Raw genomic sequence first — 14,749 nt, 5'->3', positions numbered from 1 at the left:
TGTAATTCCATATGTAATTTCCACATCAAGATAAATCTCAGTACCTAAGTTACCAGTGCTTTACTAAAGAGGATATACATCCCCAGAGGATTTTGACTCACCAGCAACAGGAAATGTCAATAAAAAGTAAAGTAAAAATGCCTTTAAGTTCTGTATTTTATCCATTTTAATTTTTATATAATATCAAGGAAAGATGAATTAATATTAATTAACTGAGTGGTCCCTTCAGGAAGAAACAATGAATACTTCCTGGAAATTGGACCACAAGTCACTTTCTATCATCATAAATCTACTCATTCTGTACATTTATAAATATGTAAAGACTTAGCAGGACACCATAAACACATGTGGAATAAATATATGACCCTGTCATTCAGAAACCCATTAATTTAACAACCTCTAAAGCACTCATGTGTGCAAAATCATTTCCTTCCTTCCTTCCCCACATTCAATTAAGTCCTACGGAATTCTTTCTTCACAGTGTCTTAGACTTTATCCCCCATTCTTTCTTGCACTATTCAGATTATCACCACCATCATCATCGTTCTTATTATTTTAATGTCTGTGCCATCAGTTTCTTCCAGAAATGGAACAATAACAGTCCCCAGCTTGTGGTTGTTTGTGACGATGTGAAGACCGGATGATACCTGTGAAACACTGAGCACACAACGCTTCATTAACACTAGCTTCAGCCAGTTCCTTCCTACCAGTCAGACTGGTCCACTCACTACCTGCCTGACATGCCCACTTCGCTCTTGTCCTGCCTTGTACCTGAAATACCCAGACTCATCCGAACCACACGTCTCTCTCAGTGCCCACCTTGCTTCCTTTCTCCCCTACGCTGAACTCAGTACCCTCTTTCAAGTCTGTATTAAGTGCCACCTTCCTGAGGCAGCCTGCTCTAACCATTCTATTTAAAATCACCACGCTTCCCCCTCAGCAATTTGACAACCTTATACTGGCTATTTTCTCCAAACAACTTTCCACCTTCTAAAATAGTACATGATTTACTTACTTATTATTCCTTTGTCTGTTTTCTCCCTTTAGAGACAAACTCCTGGAACCAAGCCTATTAAGTCACTCAATAAAGAATATGGAATGATGGGAAAAAATGAAGTTTTTCCAGCTCTAAAAAATGATCTGAGTTATGCAGAGCAGCAAACAAATTGTGGACTGAATGATTTTTTTTTTTTTTTTAATGTGGGTTAATTCCACACAATGGAATGCTGCTCAGGGACAAAAAGGAAGAAACCAGAGATCCATGCACCAACCTGGGTGAATTTCAAAGGCATTTACTGATGCTCAGGATGTTGAAAAACAGTACACTGAGGTGGCATTCCTATTCTTTAGACCAGCCTCTGTTTCTTACTAGCTTTGGAAATATGGAAGGCTCAATCACTTCACATTTCTGTATCTTGGTTTCCTCAGGAGTAAAGTAAAATATTTTGACCAGCTAATCTGTAAGAGCGCTTACATCTTTAAAATGTCAATGGTTCTGCTGTGATCCTGTTTCATAAAACTCAGATACTTCCAAATCACTGTTATCTCATCATAAGCAGCACCAATCATCACATGAATTTATTGACAGTATCCAGATAATGAGTAGATTTCTGCCTCACGAAAATGATAGCACGATGGAATTCAACAGTTCTGCAATTGTTCGCCAGCCATTAAGAGAATTTCATCATCTCCTTGTGGACCTGCACACTATTTTATGACAGAGTAATAGCCCCAGCAATAATTCTAAGTATACATCCATATGCTGGCCCATAGTCATGTCAATAGATGGCATTTTGCCAGTGAGGAGGGCTTTCTCTCTCAACCTGTCTAAACCATGTAGCTCTATTTCTGGCTGACAGGTGGACTGATGATTATCCTTTTCAGCCAGGCTTCTGATTCCTGAGAACAATGTAGATAAGATGGTAACACAAATCACACAGGGGAGAAAAACCACATGAACAAACCAAACCAAAATGGTAGCATAGCCATACCTTTGTCAATATGTCCCTTGGAATTCCCATCCCTTTCTTCAAGACTGTTTTAGCAACAGCAAAGTGTCAAATTTGCAATTCAAAGAAATGAAATTTAAATTTAAAAAAGCCTGCATAATGGTAGCTCATGCTTATGCACCAGGGACAGCTACAAGTGCTTTCAGGATATGAACTTACTTGATCCTCGTAACAACCTGAAGAGGGAGGTACAATTACTGCCACCACTTCACAGACAAGGAAGGCACATATAGATGATACAACTTGTACCATCACACAGCCGGAGACAGAGCTTGGATTCAAACCCACACAGTCTGGTTCAAAGTACGTGCTCTTCATCAATACACTATTATGAAATAAAATCTCTTACAGCCTAGAGTCTCTTATACCCCATGATATGAATTAAAATCTATCTCTCTGTATATTTTACATCTGAACATTTTCTCTGTAAAAAAATATATATTTGATGCTACACAGACAATTTGTCAATCATATATTAAAGGGCCCAGAATCATGTCTTGATAAAGTTGGTAATGACTAAACTGTATATTGAATTCCTCCAAGTTAAAATTCCAGAAGTTTGAGATACGGTTTCAGATCATTTTCTTCCTTCCTCTGCTGCCATAAGCAAGTCACTCTCGGTGTATCTCAAATTTTATTCTAAAAATGCAAGTGAGACACCTGTTTCATAAAAAATATTTTGCTAGGCACCATGCTGGGGCACAAAAATGACTCACTCTAGGCCTCAGGAGATTTTCAGTCTTATAAGTGATAAGCAAGTATGCAAATAAGAACATCACAGGGTGAGAATGGGACAAGCAGACCTGGCTGAGGCACAAATAATGTGCTAGGAGACTCTACAGGAAGAAAGGCTCAAACTGATTTGAAATCTTGAGACCTGAGCAGACTTTTGTATATTATAAATTAAAGGCCCAGAATCAAGAACATAGAGATTGTAGGAAGAGAACGTTTTTGGAAGAAGCAACAGAATGAGCAAAAGAATGGTGGAGAGAAATAAAAAAACATTCTATGTAGAGTCCCACTTGGCTTGACCATGGCCCACGTGGTTGGGGTGGGCAGCTGGAGCTGGGCTCTGTTGGAATTCAGGGGTCCTGCTGGGGCAGGGCCCTGTAGACCAAAGAAAAGTTTGAAAGTTAAAGAGTAGAAGTGTTTTCCACATATTAGCTATGATGGACTCAAGAAGAAAATGAAATTAAAGTATTTGTATTTTGTGAATCATAAGATTTCCCAAATGAATTTTGCAACAGATCCAATAAAGGACATTGACTAACTCTGTAGAGTTCACACGTTCAAAGAATTATTTCATATTAGAGACCACAATCGACGTCTAAAGATTATCACCCCTGTTCTACATGTTACCAAAGGGGTAACGAGTGAACAAATTAAAACTTGGAATTAAACTGAGGCCCTCTAAATCCAAGCACACAAAGATTCAAGTAGTTACTTAGGAAGCAGAATCTCCATCTTTCACTTACTTCTCATTCTGAAAGAGTAAGTGCTGATAAGCAAACCCATAGCTCAAAGTACGAAATTTATGAAAACATCACTAAAATGTTCTGGTCCTGGGTGATCTCTGGCAAGAAGTTTCACATCTTTGAGCTGGTTTCTCTGGGCTAAAAGAAAAGATTTGGTTTAAATTCTCTCCTTGATGACTTTAAAGCCCCTGAAATTCTAATTGTGACTATGCAATAACCCAGCACATTTAAAATACATATCCATCTGCGGTTAGATTTCCCAATGTACCAGTATGTTCTAATGAGTTCAGTTTTCAAGAGGGTTATAGCACAACCCACTATGTCTTCAAGACATCACAGAACTCACCATTATGAAGATCCCATATTCAATAAACCCCGTTTAACAAGTAGCACAAGGTTAGGAAGAGATTTTGACCCAAAATGAATAAACTTTAAAGTTTCAAGGTGACAAAGCATCAGATATTTAGATAACTTAGCAACGTAGAACAGCTAATTCCTGGGGGTTTTGAGAAACCAAAGACTTACTATATTGAACCTAATGTTTTTATATATAGTTTACTGATTAGGTACATACAGGGATACGCAGGTCATGGGCTATGTGTACCTCACGTTCTAGACTGCAGATCGACTGTAATTAGAGGAACACAGTCATAAGAAACTCAGCTTCTTGGGCAGGGGTTAGAGTAGATATCTCCCTCTTGTCATTGAAGTAAAAAGATAAAAAGACTGAAGTAATTATTTGATATAATGTTTTTCTTTTCCTATCTAAACTGAAGTCTTCACAGATGACATAGCCTTGTTTTTTCTCTTTTCTTTGAAAAACCCTAAGAGTCATTTGAAGGGAAAAACTGTAAAAATCCAGCTTGCTCTAATAACCAGGAAAGATCAGAGCTGTAACACTTAGTGCTGCCACTAATCTCTCTTATGGTTGGCTTTGTAGGCCATACACAGCATCATGGAACAATCAATGGTTACTGATTCCTTTTGCTCCCAGAAGAGCAAGCAATTATGATCCAGGAAGCTCCACCAAGGGATTACAAACAAATGCTAACAAGAGTTCAATCTCATCGTCTTCAGATCATTCCACTTATTTATGGAGCTTTTATTGCACGACACCAACATATTTCCTAAAACAAATACTTCCTGTTACTTAGCAAAGGAAGAGGCAACAGTGAAAGTCATCAGGCTCATTGTGGTCAAGTCTGCGGTTCAGGTTCTCATTCAACCCCCCACCCCCACCCCATCTAGTGAGAAACCACACGTCTGGGACATCTGCTCCATAACCTCTGATGCTCGGGGACCCTGGCTTCAGAACAGGGTGGGACGATGGAAGGAACGTGCAGCGAGGTCACCAGAGAAGAAGTAACGGTGGGAAATGAAAGAGCGTGGCAAAGAGAAAAGTAACGGTGGGATTGCAAGGAAGTAAGAAATGAGGGGAGGGAGAAGAGAGAAAACTGGAGAAATAAAATCGTATCAACATCTGACACCAACATAAGTACCACAGTTAAGACGTGAGAGTCTTTGTGTCATTTGTTTGCCCATTAATTACGTTTCCTTTGTGGCCACCATCACTGTCTTCACCATTGCTCTCATCTCTAAATGGGTATGAATATATGGATGTTTGCTTTAATTTTCAATTATGTTTTTAAAATAAAATGAGTTTGGAAGACACTTTTTTTTTTTTTTTAGTAGAAAATTACAGGAGTGTTCAATTCTGTACTAACTTTTGCTTCAAATAGAGCTCATAAATTTCTCCTTTGGCCTGGCCAACAGCACCTCAAGAAAGGCAATTCCAACAGTCAAGCGCGTATCACTGAAAATGATAGTAAATCAGGTCTTGTCTTCTCACACCGTACTCTTGATGACAAATGAAGAATGCTGTGCCTTAGGCAGCTTTCCATTATAATTCATCAAATTGTATTGGGTCTGTCCCCTTATTTCCACTGCACAGTCTGAAAAGCCTTCTACCCAGGTAAAATCTGCCCTCGTATCAAGCATTTTCCCTTTAGAAGTGGTGGCCTCATTGCTCCAATATTGATTCAGACTCCAATTTCTGCAGCAAATCTATCATACTTGAATTAATAAGAATCAAGGTAACCAAAGCATAAAAGTTTTCACATCTTTCTAGTTCCACAGTGAAGAACAAATGGAAACACGTATATTATGCTGATCACTATACATTTCTGCAAATGACAAGCTCTCATGGGTTACACCTCAATGCAAGAAAAACCATTAGGTGCACAGGAAGATTGCAAAGGCCCTTCAGTGCAGATATCCAGAACTGCACTGTTTATTTATTTATTTTTTTTTGTAGGACAGGGACCAATAATCCAGCTAATAAGATTTCATTTTGAGTTCACTATAGCAGAACCTCCAGTATATATTTAAGACACAACTGTTCTCTACGTCTTAACATGTTTTTTCCTCTTTTACTTTCTACAAGCCTCTAGCTTTTAGGTATAGAACTGGAGTTTTGTCTTTATTTCTGTTTTCAAACTTATTCATAAGCAACCTTTAAATGCTTTTATTTACCCAATTTTATTTATTAAGTAATCATTTCTCCTTTTATCTAGGATATTAAATGTATAAATTAAACATATATATTATTTGTGTGGTTTATATTATATACAATATTTTAAGCCAATTAAAAGAACTCCTGTTTGGCTTGGCTCATGTAAAATTATTTTATGTAAATTATTATTTTTTGTGGGTTTTGTGAAATGCTTACAGCTTAATTCCTATCTTTTGGGGTCCAGAAATTCCAGTTTGGAACAATGGAAAGAGTTAGATGAACATAATTTTCATTTAGATCAAGAAAGATTCATGATCTTTTTGGCCCAACTCTTCCCCTGCACTCCATCTAAACTATGAAGCCCTTGTCACTACCTCAATCTCCCCATAGAAGGTACTCTCTTGACAAACACAATTTTAATTACCATCTGTCTTTTTCTCTCTTACAAGCAATTCCTTATCATTATGCCTGTAAGAGAGCTCCTCCTCCACTGTGATTTGTGCATATTACCCTAGGGGTAATAATCTATATATCCCAGCCAATTTTTATGGGGGAAAATCACTTTCTTATGATACTAGGATTCGAGAAATTAGTAGAGTTCTATATAACTCTAGACATAACAAATTAACCCACCTGTTAAGACTCCCTACAATTTATTCTTAGGAATGTTGACACATGTGACTATCATATACATGAACCATGACTGAGAGAGGAAAGAAAAAAGTTAATATTTCTTAAGCCCTGTCCTAACAACAGGTTTTTTTTTTTTTTTTTTTTTTTTCACATAGAGTAACTCATGTAGTCCTGAACACAATCTCCTGGGCGTTTTAGATATTAACATTCCCATCTGTTTGGATGATAAAAACTAAATCTCAAGTGGTGAAGTGGTTTGCTCAAGGTCATGTAGCTTATGAATGGTAGAACTGGGATTTGATGTCAAGTTTCCAGTACACTTTCCACTTCACCATGATGCTTCCTCAACTCTTTTCTTCCTTCTAAGTTTGTCATAAGCTTCCCCAAACTCCCAAACTTACTCTCCAGATTGTGTTACCAAACTCTGCCGAGATCAAAGGAGGCAAAAGGATAAAGCGAAGAAGGGAGTCAAAGCAGAATGAGAGAGAAAATCAGTACTGGTTTCATATTTACTTTATTTTCAGTTTAGGATTTGGTGTGCTTTTCAATAACTTATTTAATCCCCCAAACAGCCCTAAGAGATGTATGCTGCTATCCTTACAAATAAATGAAAACACAGATTCAGAGGATGATCTAACTTGCTCAAGGCCATGAAGGACGGCAGGTAGGATTAAAAATCTGGTCTGCCCAACTGGAAAGCTCATCCCCTAGGGCAAGACAGAGAAATCAAAGCTGTAAAAGATATCAGTGGTAAATACACTTAATAATCTGCTTGGAGCATGAATATCCCTCAACAATGTCACTGATATAATACTTTCATTAAGAAGAAGCTAGTTGGGGAGGGTATAGCTCAGTGGTAGAGTGTGTGCTTAGCATGTACAAGGTCCTGGGTTCAATCCCCAGTATTTCCATTAAAATATATAAACCTAATTACCTCCCCCTGAAAAAGTAAATAAAAATAATTTTTAAAAAATTTAAAAAAGAAGGTCCAAAGAAGTAACACAGTTCAGTTGGGGTAACTTTGATTGTCAAAAAATTCCCTCATACATTATGATGTTTGGAAAAGGATGTCCAGCCTCCACTCCAGAGGGGTGTTCTAGACTGATCAAAATCTGGGAGGCAAAATTCTGTTCCCTCAAGAAGACATCTATAATGGAGCGATGAAAATTTTATTCACTAGGAATTAAATAATAAACAGGAAATCAAAATCATTTCAATTAAGACAATACATACTACTTGCATATAAATGCTAAAACAAAACAAAACAAAACACTTCGAAAAAGAAAAGCAGGGTATAGAGAAGAAAAGGATTATTTCAGTGTTAGTCTCAGAACCGGCACTAATTTGCTGTCTCTTATCCTTGGGCAAAACACTTCACTCTTCCAGATCTGGATTTCCTCATTCTGGAAGTTTGGATAATCTCTCCAAATGTTCAACATACAAAATTTCATGGTTACAGAATATCAATTATATTCTTCAGAAATGACCTCTGAATGCATACACCACACCCCTCCACACACACATCCCAGCGGGTTAAATTTACCGCAGTAAAGATGGCAACAAAGTTTGAGATGATAAGGTTTGATCTTATTTCACTTCTACGCAATCGGTCTTCATGTGAATGGTATATGAACCCAAGTTTTTTTTTTTTTTTTTGAATTTTCAGATTGAGAACTAAATAACTTAATGACAGATTCTAGCCTTTCTCTGGGCAGTGAAACTAAAAGATCCTTGGAAATATTTTAATACCCTTGTTCTGTAAGCCATAACAACACATAGAAAACATGACTTAAACAACAGTCACAGCTATCAGCTTGCTAGGGTCTGAAAATAATCTTACAATCTTTCCATGGTGGAATTATGGATGGATTTTCCATTTTAAGAGAGTGTTCCTAAAGGACTAAACAGATATTACCTCCCCAATCACTTCAATGGTTTGGTTAAATAGTGTCAAAGAGGACAAACAGGAATCACCCCAAGTTTCCCAGCTTGTTGGCAGCAGAGATGGGACCAGTGTCACTTTAAGGTAAAGGGTACTGTTGGGCGAGTGTTCAGTATTTAACAGAGAGAGAAAAGGAACACAGGGGAGGAAGAGGATGGCAGTCAAAAATGTGAGTAAAATAAAGGTAAAGAGAAGAAACACTGAACTCAGAGAATGTAAGTAAAGAAATAGCTCACACTGAATTGAGCAAGTAGATTCTTAAAATCCACTAGAATATAAGCTCTATGAGGACAAAGACTTATACTGTTCTTTGCTGTTTTTCTTTTGTTCGTTTTTTTGTGATGTACCCAGTCTAGAACAGTGCCTGACACATGGTAGGTGCTTAATATGCATTCACTGAACAAAGAAAAAGAGGAAACAATAGAAGAGACCTGTGAAAAGGACATGTGACAATAATAAAAATGGAAACATGAGCATAAAAGTAGACATGGTACAGTTTATGGCTTCATAGAAAGTTCAACAGATTCAGTAGACAAGAGTTATAATTCTCCTTCTCGGGGGCTTCCAGCTCATCGTTAGATAAATCATAACTTTTTTCATGCCTTAGTTTCTCAATCTACAACCAATCTCTTCACGCTTTCAAAGGATACTAGGAGGTGCTTTTAAAAGGTTAGGAAAAAAGAACAGAGGAGATGTATCATATGGGACATAATGATGCAGAAATGCTGCGATGGATAAACATACAAAGGAGAAAAAGAAACAGAGATAAAGAAGAGGGACAAAAGTTTCAATTGATTGTGCCAGTAACAAAACAGTACATTGCTCACTGGATGGAAGTATTTTTTGGTATGTGCTTCTGTAATACGTGTGAATGCCATTCAGTATTAAAATGCAATAAAGTTATATAGGAAAGGAAAGAGGTGAAGAAGATGCTTTGTTATCTTAGAATGCAATTTTCTTAGAATGGAATTTTCACATATCAAGTCAAAATGGCATAATTAGGAAAATAAGAAAGATTCAAGATACAATTAAGAGGGTGGGATGGCGGTGGGGAGGAATAAGGAGAAAATCAAAGTGGGATGTTTAGGAAAGAGGTGAGCCCCGGATCCATCTGCTGCCTGTCAGGAAAGAGTTCACCCTAGAAAACACAAGCAGTTTTCAAAAGTAAGCTGAACACTGTGTGGGTAATGGGGGAAAAAAAAAATGACCACAATTGAAAATTTAGTAACAGCAGAACAAGAAGTTCAGAAAAAAAGCTAGTTTGAACAGAATGAACTCTGCACACTTAGCCAGTAGTCCCACTTGAAGGACCTCCCTGACTGTCTGTCAGATGCCACTAACACTACCAGAGTCAGTCCCCAGCTCCACATCTTAAAAACAGCAGAAAAATGATAGGGGAACATAACAGCAATATTTGGGATGAAATTCTGGGAGACAGGACATTAGTCTGTTTCCTAGTGTTTTGGATCCCGGTAAACCTTTCAGAGTTTTGTGAATTTTTGTAAAAGAATTTATTTCACTACATCTTTCAGAGTCTGCCTTTCCTCATCAGTAAATGTACAAAATTATTTGGTTCAAACTGAGGCCCTTTCAGCTTCTCCCAGCTTTTACTGTCCCAGGCTTTCCATACATATGCTTAAAGCAGAGAAAAGTTATTTGGAATCACCATTCTGAAATACAAGGAACGAGCAGCTATTGGGCTTAAGATGAACGCCACTTTTCAATGGAAGGGAAGAAGTCCTTTGGTATGTTCAATTAATCATGCTGAGCTTTTGCATATGGTAGTAATTCATGTTGTCGCTCTGGTAACAATGGTTTGCCATGAAACCCAACAGTACAAAGATTTAAGACCAAGCAAAACAAATTTGGCCTAAAATGAAAATACAAATACATTCTTACTCCCAAGAGTCTGCTGTCAAGCAGGCGCTCCCATCCAGAAATGCATTTTCTTTCAAGATGGTACCCTAGTTTCCTGGTTACAATTTAATCAATCAGCTTTTTTTTTTTTTTTTAAGAGTCATCTAAGTTTGCAGTCTCTCAGATCAGATCTTTCCATATAAATGGAGGATTAAAAAAAAATTTTTAAAGCCCAGGACAAAGAGAACAAATTAATGGTTCAGGTCATTACATGACTCAGTGAAAACTAAAAACTTAACTATTAACAAGGCGATATAACGACTGTGGAAACCACTAACCACAAACAGAAAAACTTTAGAATACATTTTAATTTTTTCATATTTTGTATGTAATCTATAAATTAAATGCCAGCCCTGTATTAGGTTTCTTAATATCTACATGTACACACAGATTAACATGGTGAGAACGTGAACTTATATTACCTTATGAAAGAAATACCCATTTTAGGACCCCTGACAGCCACTATACCCATTGGTAATTTCAGATGTGATATTTTTGCCTTTTATGATAATAAAGACAAAGAATGTTTTGATTTTAAGAGAGCTGGTGAGGGAGAGAGTAATTCTAGTGTTTATGGAATAAAACCCTAATGCACTAGTAGGTAGACTGGTTTGGGAACTAACGCAGCAGACAGTCGCTAGGAGGGTCTCTCCTCGACTCACTCAGGCTCCTGGATAAAGGAGGATCAATTAGCCTTCAACACACTATGACCTTGAAGGCTACAGCTCTGTGCATAATAATCTGAATATGCTGAGACAGATAGAAAAGGAGAAGAAAGTCCTGAGACTATGGGAGAGCATGCTTCAGATATAACGTCTTTTTAAAATATAAGTCACAACAGCTTCGTTCATATCAAAAACACAGGCGATGATGGAAGAAAAGCCCCGGTCCTTTCTGTGACTAAGCAATACTTTCTTAGCAGAAGAGCAAAAAGTGAAAGAGATGGAAAAATGACAGTCCAATTCCAATGTGTATGTGTTTTGCCTCTTTTTTTTTTTTTTTTTTTTTTGCTTCTTTTAGTTAACAGTTAGAAGCTTTTTAAACAATACAACCACTTATGAGTGACTGAAAACAAAGCTCCCTGGACCAATCTCTCCCCCTCCCCCCCCCAAAAGACTTATAATTTTTAGGATATTCGTCTTTTTGTTGTTTTTAGGCATTAGTTCAAAAAAATCAACCCAGAGCTTCCCACACAGCAGACCCTATAGGCGGTAAAGTGTTAACCAACTGTCTAGCTCTAACTTTTCAGGAGAAAACGACTTCCCAGACAGCTCTTGCAGGCTTATCTCCAATACACTCGGAACGTTACAGCTGTGCCTCTGGCCAGAGCTGGCCACTGTGATGCTTTTAGGCAGCAGTAAATCTTTTCCCCTCAATATAAATGCCAGAAAAATCAATGCCCTGGCTTGGAAAAAAGAAAAGAAACTGTATGGAATGTATAATCTATTAAAACACTTAGAAGAATTTACCTTAAAAAATAATTTCTCAAAACATCACAGCATACTTTTTCTTTTTTAGCACGGTCCCAGATCAGGGAGATATGCTGAGGTTTCTTTGTTTGCTTATGTTCCTCTGATGAAAAAATTATAGAATTTAGTTGAAGAGGTTTTCAAAGCACCCTCTTTCTTTTTCTGGACAACTAAACCTATTCAGGCACATTTTCATTAAAGACGTACATTGGAAATGATAAAGACAAAGAAGTAACCTTGTCTTCGTGGTGAATTCTGCTTCTCTTTGCAAGATCTGTACTTGCTTTTTATAGCCTGTCATTTCATCTGGGTATTATTTCCCGGTCACTTTACCAGGTGGGAAGAGGCAGTGAATGCAGTGATGGCTGTCAGACCTTTAATGATGCTTCAGGGATTTGATAAAGATACAAAGCAGTGTCTGCAGAAAGGAGGTTCTTCCCTAATTATACCTGAAAAACAAGCCTCTTTTTTCTTTAAATCTTTGCCCCTGAATCTGGTGTGCATGAAATAATCCTGATTCACAAGCACAAATTAAGTTTTTCTGCGTTTCTGTATCACACGGCTCCCCCTCATACTGAACGTAATGTCTGAAAAAGATAGTCTTTATTCTTCATAACCATCTAGAGGGAAACAGAAGGGATGAGTATTTCATCACCGAACCGTTACTCTCAACTCTTCCTTTAATTCTAAGAGACTTGACACATGGTCTTCAGAAGCAAATTCTCTGATTCTTTACTTTATTTGAAGGAAACATTCTCTATGGTAAAAAGTGATAGATAAAGAAACAAAAATAAATTAGAAATTTTTTTTTAAAGCTACAGAAAACTCCTCTCTTCTATCATGACGTTTAGAACAATCTGACTAGTCATGCTTTCATTCTTATCAACTTTTCCATTATAAAGCATTGCAAGGACCCATTCCAAGCAGCACTGTCTTTCTGTGTGTTGTTTGAAGAGCCTGGCCCCTCTTTGCTCATAGGTTATCAGATGGGGCTGCCGTAATCTGACAGATGAAAATGACACATCTAAAAAAAAAAAACCTGATGTACCTTCTTAATGGATCTTGTACTTTTCAATGACTGTCAACGAACCTATTTAAACGTTTGATTACAGAAGACAAGACTAATTTGGGGAAACCCTTTCATGCAGAATTGAACCATGTCCTGTATAAAAGAAAACCACCCCTAGTAAGTGCTCAGTAACTGAACCTACAATCTGACACCGGTGAGAGGTGAGCGCTGTGCATGTCTAAAGATGTCATGCAAAATCAGGAAGAACCAATTAAAATACAAATGAGGGGAGAAGTGGCCTGGGGACCAGGAAGAAGAGATGGAGAAAGGTAACAGGCAGCTTGGGCTTGCTGGGAGGCAGAGGTTGACAGAAAGTTAAGGAGAGGTGATTGGAAGTTTACAGGAAAAAAAAAAAGACAAAATCATACTCACTGCTGGACAGAAGTCACATTTCTATATAAAAAAGGATGGTGTGATGTTTTCATTTTTAAAAGTGTTAGAAATAAATGGAATGTAACTGAAATTCACGCATGGCTTGCAGATGCTGAAGCTTTGGGTCCCCCACCCCAGATTTAACAATCCGGGGAGAGGAAGCCGGTGTTAGAGCATCATTTCTCCCCAGCAGCTTACAAGATCTTTTCACTCATCTCTCCACGGCCACCGCGAGCATCCCAGTCAGATGATATGCTTAAAACAAAACCATGCCACTCCAATCCCAGAAGAAAAGGAAACAGCTACACGCTCGGGAGGCTTTTGAGGGCCTCAAACCCACCCCCCTCCTTTGTACATCATGCCTCTCTCTCTACTTACAAAGTTTAGGAGCAGTTTGGAGATTAGTTTCTGTTGTTTGTGGCTGAGTTGCTGACTTGGGCGTTCTCACCTCAGGGTTCCGAGTGGGTGAAGGGAAGGGTGGCGCAGTGGACGGCAGGAAAGAAAAGGCGAAAACACGGTTCTTCGGGGTTGGCACCGCCGCAGGCTCAGAGGACACAAGGGCCTTGTCAACTTGCACTGTAACTTGAACCTCAGTTTCAGACTGAGCCCGAGAGACAGGTGAAGTGTATGCCTCAGATGATACCCACACGGCTGAGGCAGCAGATGGATCCAGAGAAAGAATAGGGTCCTGGCCTAACCCCCCAGGGTCAAGGTGAGTGGGAGAGTCATACTCAAATATCTTGTCCACAAATACCCACTTGAGGCCGGCGATGCAGAGGCAGAGGCTGACGAGGCAAGCCAAGATGGGGACAATGCAGATTTTCTCGGAGTTGAGGCAGCCTCTCAGGCGCTCGGTCTCCAGGCAGACACAGCAGGGAACGGCCAGGCCCGCGAGTGCCGGGCTTCTCCCATCCTCAGTCTGGGTCTCTGGCATGTCTTCTGCTGCCGGAAGCCGGTCAAGAGATGGGTCTGCACTCAGCTGAGTGGAGGGGCTGGAGGACCTCTCGGCGGCTACCTCGGTCATGTCTGGGGAATAAATCTCCATCGGCTCACCTCCAGAAGGCCTGGCCTCGCTCACCGTCCATTACCACGCAGAGCCCCCCCCAACCAAATGAGACAGCATCTTACAGGGGGAAATCGATACGCCGTCCAAGTCCAAGGCCATTATCAAAAGCAAGAGGAGTTCAGGAGGAAAGAAGGGGAGGAAAAAAAAAAAAGCCTCTAGCAACTACCAAATGAAAGTATATTGTAAATTCTTTACTGCTGTTTCTGGGCCACTTTTGCAGTTCTTTTAAATGCTTCTCCAAACCATCCCGGCGGGTCAAGAGGACAGAGGCCAAAAGAGGAAAAC

At 38.9% G+C, this 14,749-nt stretch overlaps 1 protein-coding gene across 11 annotated transcripts in view; it reads right to left on the bottom strand.

Moving 5' to 3' along the window:
* Window positions 1-14,749, bottom strand: part of LOC105067618 (pro-neuregulin-1, membrane-bound isoform) — a 203,697-nt gene that overhangs the window by 100,422 nt on the left and 88,526 nt on the right. For 3 of the 11 annotated variants that reach the window (XM_010953207.3, XM_010953214.3, XM_010953213.3), the window contains exon 1: window positions 13,777-14,584. The exons of the other annotated variants lie outside the window; for them this stretch is intronic. In XM_010953207.3, the coding sequence (XP_010951509.1) occupies window positions 13,777-14,443 (667 nt within the window). In that variant the 5' untranslated portion in view covers window positions 14,444-14,584. Of the gene's footprint in view, window positions 1-13,776; window positions 14,585-14,749 lie in introns of those variants that run through there. 11 annotated transcript variants of the gene reach the window in all.

Source organism: Camelus bactrianus, chromosome 26 (genome assembly GCF_048773025.1).
Source record: "Camelus bactrianus isolate YW-2024 breed Bactrian camel chromosome 26, ASM4877302v1, whole genome shotgun sequence".
Lineage (NCBI taxonomy): Eukaryota > Metazoa > Chordata > Mammalia > Artiodactyla > Camelidae > Camelus > Camelus bactrianus.
This window is presented reverse-complemented; position numbering and strand designations above follow the sequence as displayed.